This window comes from Aethalodelphis obliquidens, unplaced genomic scaffold (genome assembly GCF_003676395.1).
Source record: "Aethalodelphis obliquidens isolate GAN/ISIS:26980383/991018 unplaced genomic scaffold, ASM367639v1 scaffold126, whole genome shotgun sequence".
NCBI lineage: Eukaryota > Metazoa > Chordata > Mammalia > Artiodactyla > Delphinidae > Aethalodelphis > Aethalodelphis obliquidens.
Genome location: NW_020838070.1, coordinates 1418922 through 1432606, shown reverse-complemented (window position 1 = coordinate 1432606; position 13685 = coordinate 1418922). Strand labels below are relative to the sequence as shown.

General features: G+C 50.8%; 1 protein-coding gene across 3 annotated transcripts in view; it reads left to right on the top strand.

The window, feature by feature from the left end:
* Window positions 1–13685, top strand: part of MAP3K14 (mitogen-activated protein kinase kinase kinase 14) — a 43023-nt gene that overhangs the window by 13197 nt on the left and 16141 nt on the right. The window contains exons 2-6 of one of the 3 annotated variants that reach the window (XM_027098933.1): window positions 7444–7576; window positions 10053–10328; window positions 11541–11610; window positions 12732–12942; window positions 13064–13684. In XM_027098933.1, coding sequence (XP_026954734.1) covers window positions 10073–10328; window positions 11541–11610; window positions 12732–12942; window positions 13064–13684 — 1158 coding nt within the window. In that variant the 5' untranslated portion in view covers window positions 7444–7576; window positions 10053–10072. Of the gene's footprint in view, window positions 1–7443; window positions 7577–10052; window positions 10329–11540; window positions 11611–12702; window positions 12943–13063; window position 13685 lie in introns of those variants that run through there. The other 2 variants (XM_027098934.1, XM_027098935.1) reach the window with 2 other exon arrangements.

Sequence of the window (13685 nt, the reverse complement as noted above, 5' to 3'; positions counted from 1 at the left end):
CAAGGACGAAGCACACACGGAGACCTGTAGATCTGAGTAGCCAGCGGGGTGTTGAGAGATCAGACTGGCCAGAGCCAAACCCTGTGTTTAGGGAAACAGTGGTAAGACAGATTATGGACCACAGAGTTGGGACCAGACCCATAAGCAGTGAACAGCCAACAGATGTCTTTGAGCTTGAGGTTATCTTAAGGACATCATGATTTAAGATTAGCGTGGCCTCATTGTGAGATGGGAGGGGTCAGGGAGAAGCTGGAAGTGGGTAAGGCCTGTGCTAATAGAATAGTGAGGTGACTTCGTGTCTTAAACATTTGAAAGGGCCTGTAGACAGCGGTGTTCCTGCACATGTGGGGCTGGTTAACCTTTTTTTTTTTTAATGTCTTTATTGGAGTATAATTGCTTTACAATGTTGTGTTAGTTTCTGCTGTATAACAAAGTGAATCAGCTATACATATACATGTATCCCCATATCTCCTCCCTCTTGTGTCTCCCTCCCACCCTCCCTATCCCACCCCTCTAGATGGTCACAGAGCATCGAGCTGATCTCCCTGTGCTGTGCGGCTGCTTCCCACTAGCTATCTGTTTTACATTTGGTAGTGTATATATGTCCATGCCACTCTCTCACTTCGTCCCAGCTTACCCTTCCCCCTCCCCGTGTCCTCAAGTCCATTCTCTACATCTGCGTCTTTATCCCTGTCCTGCCCCTAAGTTCATCAGAACCATTTTTTTTTTTTTTTTTTTTTTTTGTGGTACGCGGGCCTCTCACTGTTGTGGTCTCTCCCGTTGCGGAGCACAGGCTCCAGACGCGCAGGCTCAGCGGCCATGGCTCACGGGCCCAGCCGCTCCGCGGCATGTGGGATCTTCCGGGCCCGGGACACGAACCCGTGTCCCCTGCATCGGCAGGCGGACTCTCAACCACTGCGCCACCAGGGAAGCCCCATTTTTTTTTTTAGATTCCATATATATGTGTTAGCATATGATATTTGTTTTTCTCTTTCTGACTTACTTCACTCTGTATGACAGACAGAGCTGGTTACCCTTGATGTGTGGTGGGAATTAGGGATGGTCATAAATTTTATTCCATACATTTCATCTACCTGGCAGTTTGACCTATGGAACTGGCAGTGAGATTGAGTTTTGTGGGCGTGACAGGTTTCTTTTTTATAACTGACCTGTAAGATTTTAATGATTAATGTATTACATTCACATTTCATATCCTCTTTAATGGGAAATGCTTATGCAGAACTTGCTCTCCTGGGAAGCAGGCCTCAAGCTGGCGAGGAGGCAGGTGTTGAGATTCCTCCAGCTGCGTTTCACTCAGGGTGCTCCTTCTTCCGATGTCTGTTTCTAGGTCCCAGTGCTCACTCCCTTTCTCTGCCGAAGGGGAAATTAGCAAGCCTTCCAGAGGCCTGTAACTTGTGATTTTTATCAGCCCAGGCTGGGCAGGTGGTGGAGAGTTCTGTCCCAATGGCAGGATTTTCATTTAATGCCCAGCATCCACCATCTGTCCTTACGCTGTAGGTTCCTCCATCTGGAACTCTGCCCCTGAATTAGACGCCTCTCGCTCTTCTGAGTATTTCACCCCTGGGGGTGTATCAGGACCAAGCACAATTCCATGATCTGGTACCTGAACTCCACAGGCAACCTCATCTCCTGCAGCTCTCGACAAGCTTTGCTCACCAACAACTTCAAGCTGTTTGTGATTCCTACATAGATTCACCCCTGTTCCTTAACTTTTGCCATCCCCTCTACTTGGAATACCCTCTCCTTTTTTCTTGGGAACTTCTCACTCACCCCTTGAGACTCAGCCCAGGTGTCACCTGCTTTAAGAAGCCTTTCCTGATCCCCACCAGGCTGGGCTAGCTGTCCCTCCATGTGTTCCCACTGCATCTGCTATGTGTCTGTGCTGTCATTGCATCTCTGTGTGGTAAGAGACTACTTGTCTCTTTCCCCAGTAGACTGTAAGCTCTTCAATGGGCTGCTGCATCTTCTCCCTCAGCGTACACCCAGTGCTCAGCAAAGCCCCTATACCCAGCAGACCAATACATGTTCAAAGAATTCTGTGTTCTAAGATCCTGCAGTTCTCTGCAGTGTGACAGGACACTCCGAAAGCAAGACCTTACTCATCCAGAAAGCCTCAACCTGCCACAAGTCTCTGGATTTAGAGGCTACTTGTTGCATGCATATAAGTGATTGTTATATCTTTTTGTCTTAAGTATTTGGTCTGATATTAACATTAAATGTTTTTGGTTAGTATTGGCCTGGCATATCTCTTTGCATCCTTTGTTCTCAATCTTTCTGTATAATTTTGTTTTGTCTCTTTTAGTTAGCATCTAGAGGGATCTTTTAAAATCCTGATTGTCTGACTTGAAAACTTAATGTTTTAAAGTGCTTTAAACTAATTTTTTTTTTTTTTTTTTTTTGCGGTACGCGGGCCTCTCACTGTTGTGGCCTCTCCCATTGCGGAGCACAGGCTCCGGACGCACAGGCTCAGTGGCCATGGCTCACGGGCCCAGCTGCTCCGCGGCATGTGGGATCTTCCCGGACCGGGGCACGAACCCGTGTCCCCTGCATCGGCAGGCGGACTCTCAACCACTGCGCCACCAGGGAAGCCCTAAACTAATTTTTTTTTGAGATTTTAAAATTTCTTTATTTTTGCTATTTTCCCAAAGGCTTGTATAATGTAGAAACCATCCTATATATTTGATAGAAAAATATAAAACTACTGGATTGTTTACTATTTTTGACTTATAAAAATGATGACTTCATATTGTTCAATCTAAAAGTTTCCTCATTTAATCACATATAATTTTAGTCTGTTTGAGAAATACTTTCCATTGATTTGTTTGTTTCATCTATCTGTTCTTGGACATTTTCTATTTGGCGAAATGTTCATGGCTATCAAATGTAGTTTTTGTTTTTAGTGGTAAAATGAGCAAGTTATTTCTGTTTCTCTTTTACATTATAAAATAATTTTTTTAATGTAGACCATATGTGCTTATGTAGATTAAATTCTTTTTTTTTAATAGATCTTTATTGGAGTATAATTGCTTCACAATACTGTGTTAGTTTCTGTTTTACACCAAAGTGGATCAGCCATATGCATACATATGTCCCCATATCCCCTCCCTCTTGAGCCTCCCTCCCATCCTCCCTATCCCACCCCTCTAGGTCATTGCAAAGCACCAAACTTATCTCCCTGTGCTGTGCTGCTGCTTCCCACTAGCTATTTTACATTCGGCTGTGTATATATGTTGATGCTATTCTCACTTCGCTCCAGCTTCCCCCTTCCACGCCCTGTCCTCAGGTCCATTCTCTATGTCTACATCTTTATTCCTGCCCTGCAACTAGGTTCATCAGTTCATCACCATTTTCCTTTTTTTTTTTAGACTCCACATATATGCGTTAGCATATGGTATTTGTTTTTCTCTTTCTGACTAACTTCACTCTGTGTGACAGACTCTAGGTCCATCCACCTCACTACAAATAACTCAATTTCGTTCCTTTTTATGGCTGAGTAATATTCCATTGTATATATGTGCCACATCTTCTTTATGCATTCATCTGTCAGTGGACATTTAGGTTGGTTCCATGTCTAGGCTATTGTAAATAGTGCTGCAGTGAACATTGTTGTACATGTCTCTTTTTGAATTATGGTTTTCTCAGGGTGAAACTAATTTTTTTTACATTCAATTGTTAATTAAATTGACCAACATATCGTATCGATTCCTATGCCTACCATTGTTTCTTGCATCCCATTTCTTCTCTGGTTTACTTTTCTGCTTGCCAAAGCACAGCCTTCAGTGCTTCTTTCCCTGAAGATAGTACCATCTTTCCTGGAACTCTTGTTGCTGTGTTTGTGTATTGTGTGGATTTTTTTTTAATTGTATTAAGAAAATGAAATGACCTGTTAAAACTAATCAAGTGAAAACTGGTAACATCCCAGGAACACGTACTGGAGTAACTCCACTAGAAGTCTGACCAATTTATTGGTGATCCAGCCCTTACTGATGAGACCCCTCATTTTTAGTTCTTGTCCTTCCTGCCTACACAGGCTAAGAAATTATTACCAACAGTGGGCAGATCCTGCGGGTAAAATAGGGGTAGTAATGTGCACATGGGTAGTAATATTGCTCAGTTCCCGAAGTTCCAGGTACCCTTGCCAACAACTTTTATCCTAGAAAGGAACTAAGGATCCTTGGGTCCCAGGGGAAAGGGCCAGGAGTGTCCTGCCTTTAGCCCTAACCCCATGTTAGATGCTCTAGTTGTATAAATTGGGCCTTATTAGTTTCTGCAGGCAGTTTACCTCTCAGAGCCTTATTTTCTTCATCTGTAAAAATATTACCAACCTTGCAGTGTTGCTGTGAGGTTCATCAATAACATGGATAAAGCCCCTAGCACATGCCCAACACACAGAAGATGTTTAATGAATGGTAGTGACTGTGACAGTCCCTGGCACTTAGGAGACTGTCATTTAATACCTGTTGGGTGAATGCGGGAGCCTACCGGAAACGGTTTCATTGAGGAGATAGGTTATAAAGGATAGGTGAGATCTGGACAGATAGTAATAAAGGAAGAAGACACTCTTTACAGGGAACGGGATGAGCAGAGGAAAAGAATCAGGCTCACCCGTTGCTGCCCTGCTCAGGGAAGTGAAAGGAGCAGTGTGGCTGGAACAGAGGCTGAGGGTAGGGGCTTGGGGAGGATAGGCAGGGCAGAAAAGGGAGCTGGGATTGAGAACACATGGGGATCTCTGGGTCTGCCTGGCCAGAGAGCCGTTTTGCCTGGCCAGGTTACTCTGCCCAGCGCTTGCCCTTGGTTCCCCTTCCTGCACACCCCTTGTTCTTGATAGGCAGAGGCTGGCCCAATGTGGCCTAGTAGCCGGGCAAGCTGAAGGCTTAAAAGAGGAAGCGTCAGAATGAGATTGGTTTTCAACTAGTATCTTATTAAGGAAGTTGAGTTCCTCTACTTCTGTTATTTGTCCCCTCTGGGCATTCAGAGAAGGACAAGTTTTTATTTCCAGATGAAATATCATGAGAGGGATTTGCCCTGGTCTGCCCTGGCCCCTCAGTGGACATTTTCAAGATGGCCCTATATTTCTCTTTGATATACAGAGAATCAGGGCTGAAGGTGTTGAGTGCTTTAGGTAAGGCTTGACACCTTGGCTGTATGATGCTGAAACAAAGAAGTCCCATTGTCTCAGTGAGGGCGTTTATGAGCTTCTATTGGCCAGGCAAGGTGATTGGCATTTCATGTACTCTACCTCCTTCAGCCCTCAATGCAGCTCTGAAGAAGCTATGAGAAGAAACTCAGTGGCCTGCTCAAGGTTTAGCATGAAGGCTGGGGAGGCAGCAGTGCACGTTCAGCCCCACTTCTGCAACTTGTCCCTGTGTGACTGTTCTGACAGGCTACTGGACTTCTCTAAAGCCTCCGTTTTCACATCTGAAATTGACATTAATAATGGCCGTGCTTAGTAGATATTGACAATTATCATTCTGAATTGGAGTCATCCAGCCCTCAAATAATCCTGACAGATCAGTGGCATTTGGGAAACTAGAAGGAACCTCAAAAGGTTTCCTAGGCCACTAGTTTTCAGACTCTTTTTCTTGGAGACCTAGGATTCTGGGGAGGTCTGTGGTGGATGAAGGGAAGCTGAGTATGTGTGGCCCTTGCCCACCTTCTTCAGCAGAGCAGCTGTTTCTAATGTGAATTACGTAGCAGTTGCACATTTCTTGCTCTTTTATATTGTGGGGGTTGAGGTGGATTTCATTTAATAAAAATGGTCCTGCTGCTTTTTAAAAAAAGCTTCCAAGGCTTGACCTCATATCTCGTGGTTCCTAATCTAGTGTTTTTACTGACCTTACTAAAACAGGGAACTGAAATATGATACATTTTAGAAAGGTTGTCATCAAAATTTTAAACATTATTCTCGTACCTTCCAGTTAATCAAGCACTCATTTAGTCTAAACCCCATTCCTGTCCCAGAATCCTAGGAACAGAAATTTTGCTGTCAGAGAAAGCATTGCTATCATAGCCTCAGATGAGAACTGTCTAATAGAACCTTCTGCAGTGATGGAAATGTCCTCTCTGTGCCCTGTCATATACGGTAGCTAGTGTAACTGAGGAACTGACTTTTAAATTTTATTTTAAATGAATTGATTTAAATGTAAATAGCCATGTGGCTAGTGGCTGCCATGTTGGACAGCACAGCCTTACAGTATAGAGCGGGGGTCAGATGGCAGTCCCTGGCCTCTGGGCATGGGAATCATCCAGAGAACTTGTCAAAAGCACAGATCCTGGGCCTAGTGCCCAGTGGCTGATTCAGTAGACCTAGGGCGAGTGCATCTGAGGTGGTCATTCTAACTTGCACTCAGGTAGGAAGGCACTACATTAGTGAGCTTTCCCTCGGTGTAAAAATGTGGAGGCAGAGCAAGCATTTTGCCCTGGCCTTGATCTTCTGGGGAGACTAGAACAACTTTCTGAGGAATGTCAGACCCTTGGAGGATATGATGAAAGCTATGGACCTCTTCCGTGGAAAAAAACAAAAATAGTGTTTAGGGCTCCCAGACCTCCTTGAACCCACATTAAGAACACCTCAACTTGGACAGAAGATCTTTACTAGCTGGTGAGGGAGTTGAGCTTGAGCCCAGGGTTAATCTGGTACCATCCCGCTCATTCCTACCCCCAGATCCCTCCAGGGGGTCATAGAGGCACCACAGAAGAGAGAATAGGCAGTGTATGTGGATCAGGCCCTGAAAGAATACTGAATGAGTTCTGCCCCTTTCCTTTCCCCTTGTATTTTCATAGCCTTGTGGGTGAGCTGAGAGGGTGTGGCTATTGTCACTGCTCATGTCCTCGGCTCCGATACAGAGAGCAGAGGGAAGAATGCATCTGGGGCCCGAGTGGAGCTGTGGAGAGAGTCCAGCTGAGTAATGGATCAGGATTTTGACTTGCCTTCAGAGGCAGAGACACAACGGGCTCCCACTTAGTCCTCACTTCCCACAAGCTGCAGGAGTGAGAGAGAAGGGGCAAAGCTGCGGGGCTCTGGGCTGGGGCAACGAGCCAGGGACCGAAGCCCAGAGCTGGGCAGGCCACCCAATCAGCAGCCCCAGGCTTAGTGCAGAACCCCATTTTTTGTAGATCAGAACCCATGTAGAAGTGGGGAAGAGTGAGGAAGCAAGCGTGTGTATGTGTCGGAGAGCTGCTGTCAGGCCAAAGTGTCCTGAAAATAGCCTCTTGAACTTGGAGACTGTCGGTGAGGGTCTGAGTCATGGTCATGTGGCACAGGAAAGCCAGACACAGGAGAAGCTGTACAGCTCCCGGGCCGAGATTTCGTGCCCCTGGGAGGTGAGGGTCAGCCCTGTTTTCCCCGTGCCCTTCACAGATTCAGCTGCCAGCTGCTGGGTTAGCTTCTCAGGCCGCCTTCTTCCTCTCTCTGCCTGATAGGCTGCCGGATGAGTCATCAGGGAACTACAGAGGAGGAGGCCCCAAGCTCAGCTGCCTCAGCCTCGGCTTCTCTGGGACAAGGGAGCCTGGAGTGCTCCTGGAAGGAGGATCAGGAGCCTACCTAGCCACCAAGGTGAAAGGGCAGCTTCTGGGGGAGGGGGTGCCCCACAGCCTGTCTGGAGGAGCTCCAGCTCAGGATGAGCCGTGTCAGGCAGGACAGGCCACTTGAGCCTGAGTGCAGCTCTGTAGACCTCTAAACATCTGGGTTTAAGATCTTGCCCTCGGAGCAAGATTGACTGCTGGCCTCATTTCTCTCACCGTCAGATGAAACTCTCTCTTCCTCCCCGGTGCTCAGCATCACCCTTTGATTCCGCCATGCAGCCAGCACCGGCTGTTTCGTCTATGCCCCACTCTGCTCTACACCGGCAACACCACCTCTCACCCACAGAAGCCTTCTGCCTGGGGAGGACCACGACTTTCCTCCTTGTGTTTGCCTGCAGCCCAGGGGACTGGGGAGTGGGCAGCACAGCCCACTAGGTCTGGCCCCGCACTGCCCCACACAGGCTGGGTGATCTGGGGCAAGTCTCCGCCTAATTAAGCCTGCAATTCTTCAAATAAAAGTGAGGAGAGGGACTTCCCTGGTGGTCCAGCGGTTAAGTCTCCGTGCTCTCAATGCAGGGTCAGGGAACTAGATCCCACATGCATGCCACAACTAAAGGAGCCCGCATGCTGCAACTAAGACCCAGTGCAGCCAAATAAACAAAAAAAATTTTTTAATGAGGAGATTAAAGCAATGTCCCTACAGGCACGCTTCTAATACTATTAGGTTTGAAGGCCTTGGGGTCTGTTTTTAAGATCTCATTTCCCTTATAAAGAGGCTGAGAGAGGTGGGCCCTACTCTAGGCCCTGGATCAAGTCCTTTTTGGAGATGGAAGGGGCTGTGGAGGTGTGGGGTGGGATGACAGTATGGTTACAAGTGAAACAGCCTGCCTTGCAGGGCTTTCACCTAATTGAAGTCAGAACACCCCTTAGACTTCTTAAGGTCATCAAGAAACAATGAGGCCACCCATTCAGCCTCCTGAGCATCGGGCCTGCAGGACCACACCCAGGCATCCAGGCTGAAAGCTGGAGCTGCTGAGTTCAAAGCTAGAAGGCCCTTGAAGGCACCCCCACACCCACACCCCAGTCAAGCTGACTCAGCCTTTCGTAGCCACTGTGGTGAGGCAGACGCAGTAGGAAGGAGGTTTCAGCCTAGTGTTTCCCAGCATCCCACTGTCTCTTGTAAGCTTCCAGCCTGATCCGGCAGAAGGTCAGAGGTGTTGGAGGGTCGGCTTCCCACGGTCTGCCTTTCTCGCGCAAGAGCAGATGGAGGAGTGATCCGGGATGAATGGAGCTACCGCAGGGAAGACCGCATCTGTTAGTAACAGCCTTAGGACCAGGCTGCCATCAGAGAGCACTTATTAAAGGCCTGTCTGCAGCTGATGCCTTCTCAGGCTTTGTCTCAAGCAAGTCACGACCCAGAAGCGCCCTGCCCTTGGGAGCCCACGCCCCAGTCTTTAAAAAGGCTCCCAAATGGTAACAACCTCAGGGTGGTGCCATTCTCTTCCGTGACAACCGTAGCCCACGTGCTGCTTGCACAGATTGTCACAACAGTGGGCTCTCTCTCCCCTCTGGCTCTACGGGAACGCAGAGCTGGTAGAGATGGAGCCCAGAGAGAGGTGACGTCTTGCGCTTTGTCCTCATATTTCTAGAGGTGTCGGTTGGTGTCCAGGGCTCTAATATAAATTCCACTACTAATGTTGCCTGAAAGAAAACTGATACTTAGGAGAGGTTTTCAGCAAATGAGTTTGGACATTACAGAAGGAAGCATGTCAGTTCCTTCTGGAGAGCCGCAAACAGATGCATCTCGTGAAAGGAGCCAAGTGCTGGTATTGCCATTTGCATGCTGGTTTTTCAATTTACAAGATTTCATTTATGTGTATGCATGTAATGTTTATATAAATATACACACAAATCTCTCTCTATATATATACAAACACACACATCTGGATGCCTATGTACACACACGTGTGCACACACACATATACATACATGTATCTACTTCTAGCTAGGGAACAAAACAAAACCTTGGTTCTCTCCACTTGGAGAAGAGCCATCATGGATGGTGCAGGCATGTCCTCTACGAAGCAAGGCTTCTGCGGAATCAGTGATGTGACTGATGGTTTTGGAGTATAGGATCCACCACCCTGTTCTGGGGAAGCAAAGTTCACCACAAAACAAACAACAGAAAAAGATTCAGCCATTTTTCATAAAGGCAAGAAAGAACCAACCCAGATGTTGGTCCACATCTCTCCTGGAGGAGGCGGGCTGGAGTTCCCCTTGTGGGGTGGAGAGAGGGGCCATTTACTGTGGAGGGGCCAGTAGGGCTGGGGGGCTCACCCCACGTGGAACAATGGTGAGGTTGCCATTTGGAACATTTGGAGGGATAGCTATGTGTGGCATGAGGAAGTAGAGACCCTTTGCCCCCTGCTTTTCTCCTCCCACCCAAGCCTGACACCTGGGCGCCTCGGGGTCTGGGGGTGACCTGCTCTGTGTGTGGTCTCTCACAGGGTGAGCGTGAGCCTGGGAGATGGCAGTGATGGAAATGGCCTGCCCAGGCGCCCCCGGCTCCGCGGTCGGACAGCAGAAGGAGTTCGCCAAAGCCAAGGAGAAGACACAGGCAACAGAGACGAAGCAGAGCTCCGTCCACAAGCTCGAGGCCGTGGAGAAGAGCCCCATGTTCTGCGGGAAGTGGGAGATCCTGAACGACGTGATTACCAAAGGCACAGCCAAGGAAGGCTCCGAGGGCGGGCCGGCTGCCATCTCCATCATCGCCCAGGCCGAATGTAAGGAGCCCTGGGCTGGGAGTGTTGGCAGAGAGGGCAGGTGGGGAGCCTGCAGTGGGTGCAGCGCTTGTGCAAGGGTGGTTGGGCACCGATGGGGCTGGACTCAGGGTCCCCCTGTGGAAGAGGGAAGTCAAGGTGACCACCATAGAAGACTTGCAAGACACACCTGGGAATTAAGCCAAGGATCAGTGTGAAGTGGGAGCTCGAACAGTGCAGGGGAGTGAAGCGCAAGAAGGGAGAAGTGGCAGACAGAGGCCTTGCTCATGACCAGAGCAGGGGAAGGGAGCTGGGAGACAGGAATGCTTGGGCTCCAAGGTCCTGGGCCCTCTCTGCAGGGCCATCAGGCAGGCCTTCTGCTGGGACCTTGGGCAGCCTGAGCATCTCTGGAGAGGCCCAGGCAGGAAAGGCCAGGTGTCCCGGAAAGCCTCTCTGGGCCCTGGGCCCTGGGCCCTTCACCTCCTTCCACGCCGGTGCTTGCCGCCCCCCAACCCCCGCAAAGAATGAACGCCTGCCCTCGGGCCTGCAAGGCCGATGCAGGGTCTGCGGGGCATCCCGGGCTGATCCTTTCTGCTTCCACTCACAATACCTCAAGATGGCTTGGAGCAGTGGCTGCCACCGGAGCCTGAGAAACTCCCAGGGGCGTGGGGAGGGCCAGGAATCCCCTCTCTACCCGACACCTACCCTCCACCCCAGGAGGTTTCCTTGGGTGGAGCCTGGCGAGACCTACAGCTCATAATGGTATTTTCTCACATACACACATCCTTCCCCTCATCTTCCGCTTCCTTCTGGCTGGCCTTTGACGAGAGATGAGAGAATAAAAATTAAAGTGGAGTGAGTGACATGGTGATGGTAGTACTGCACACGCGTGCGCGCACACACGCGTTATATGTAATAGTGTATATTTGTTGAGCTGTTACCGTGTGCCAGGCACTGAGTTGAGTGTTTTATATAGATCATCTCACACCTCACAGTACGTGAAGTGAGGTGGGCACCCTGTGATCCCATATTGTAGGCACGCCCTGTGCCTTGACCCTCAGGCTGGGAGGGAGGGGTGAGGCTGCCAGTGAGAGGAGGTGAGCCGCCAGGCAGAAGGGGTCTGGGAAGGAGGAGTGGCCGGGAGGGTATCTGCAAAGTGCCTCTCCTGCAAGTGCCTCTCCCCTGTTCTTTCTCTCTCCTTTCTGCTCATCCAACCCCTTTGCCTTTACTTAAAAGGTGAGAATAGCCAAGAGTTCAGCCCCACCTTCTCAGAACGGATCTTCATCGCTGGCTCGAAACAGTACAGGTAAGGTCAGCTTGAGTGGGGTGGCAGGGAGCTGCCGCGGGGGCGTCCCCACCCCAGCTGCTTGCCCAGGCCGCTCGCAAGTGACCCCTGGCTCCTTCCTTCAGCACCTGTGGTTTGGCTCCTGGAACCCACCCAGGCTTCCTCGCTGAGCTGCTCTCGCAGCCAAATAAGCTTTTCAAAAGCTTTTCCCAGCGTGTGGGTGACTGCCTCTGGGTCACATCAGGGTCACATCAGCTTGACGTTTTATTTTTATTCTCCTCCTCGGAGTCCTTGCTGCTCCCCTTCGGTTCCCATCAGTAGGGAGGATGCTGGGAACAGGAGGCACTTTGCCGCTGGTGCGTGACCACGAGTGCAGGCCCAGAGAAGCCGCTCTAACTCGGGGAGAAACCTGCTGTGTCTTTCCTTCTGTGAGACACACCCAAGGAGGGATGAGGGCTTGGAAACAGGCAGGGACAGACTTGCAGCTCGGTGGCCCTGTAGAAAGGAGGCCAAGTGAGGCTCGGCCTGTTCCCAGCCTCCCCAGCCCCAAAGAAGATTTTTGGCAGCTGGAGGTTGAACCTGGAAACAGTTCCTCCCCTGCCACCAGGTGGACTTCTTTATCGTTGGAATTTGGGAACTGCTAGCGGGAAAGTGACCAACCTCAGCTGCCCCTGCTTTGGAGCAACAGAAGCCAACTCAGAGCCGAGAATGCCTGCCATGGGCTGTGGCCCTCTGAGCCACATGCCCCGCTTCCGGGACCTCTCAAGGGCAAGCCCCCCTTGGAGAGCAGGGAGAGAACCATGTCTCCCCCTCCACCCAGAAGAGCGGTGCACCCTCACTTTAGTAACAACCACTGTTGATCGGAAGCTTGCCGTGGGGCCCGACACTGAGGCAGGCTTTTTAAATGAGCTATTTCATTTAAACCCCATCTTCGCCCTGCCCGGCAGGAAACGCCACCTCCATTTTATCAGTGAGGAGCCTAAAGGTCTTTGGGGCTTAGGAACTTTCCCACGTTCACACAAGTCCCGACCAAGCTGGGATTTGACCTCGGGTCTGTATGACTCCAGCCGCAGCTACCTGAGCCGTTCTGTCTCCCTGCCCCCTCACACTCAGAATGCGTGTCTGTGTCCCCTTGCTGACAGCCAGTCCGAGAGTCTTGATCAAATCCCCAACAATGTGGCCCACTCGACCGAGGGCAAAATGGCCCGCGTGTGTTGGAAGGGGAAGCGTCGCAGCAAAGCCCGGAGGAAACGCAAGAAGAAGAGCTCCAAGTCCCTGGCTCAGGCAGGAGTGGCCTTGGCCAGACCCCTCCCCAGAACCCCTGAGCAGGAGAGCTGCACGGTCCCGGTTCAGGTGAGACCCGCCCCTAAGCCCAGACCCCTGTGCCGGGCGCCCCCTGGGCTCATGGGCCTTCGGAACAGCACCTGTGCCTTGGCCCCAGCCCCATGTCCTAACAGCTGTGTTTCCCCCGCAGGAGGATGAGTCTCCGCTAGGCACCCCGTATGTTAGAAACACCCCCCAGTTCTCCAAGCCTCTGAAGGAGCCAGGCCTTGGCCATCTCTGGTTTAAGAAGCTCGGGGAGGGCCTGCGGCCAGCGCTGCCTCGACCGGAACTCCACAAACTGATCAGCCCCCTGCAGTGCCTAAACCACGTGTGGAAACTCCACCACCCCCAGGACGTAGGCCCCCTGCCCCAGCCCGCGCACCCCTTCCCCTACAGCAGACGGCCCCACCCCTTCCCGTTCCACCCTCTCCAGCCCTGGAAACCTCACCCCTTAGAGTCCTTCTTCCTAGGCAAACTGGCAAACTGTGTAGACAGCCAGCAGCCCCTGCCCGGCCCTCCCCTGGGCAGACTGGCCTGTGTAGACGGCCAGAAGCCCCTGCCTGGCCCACATGTGAAGCCCAGCTGCCCGTCTCATGGCTCGAGTGACAAGCTGTCCATGGAGGAGTACCTCGTGCACGCTCTGCAAGGCAGCGTGAGCTCCGGCCAGGCCCGCAGCCTGGCCAGCCTGGCCAAGACCTGGTTGGTGGGGGGCTCCAAGCCTCGGGAGCCCAGCCCTGAAACCGAGGACAGTGAGGGGGTCCTGCTTATTGAGG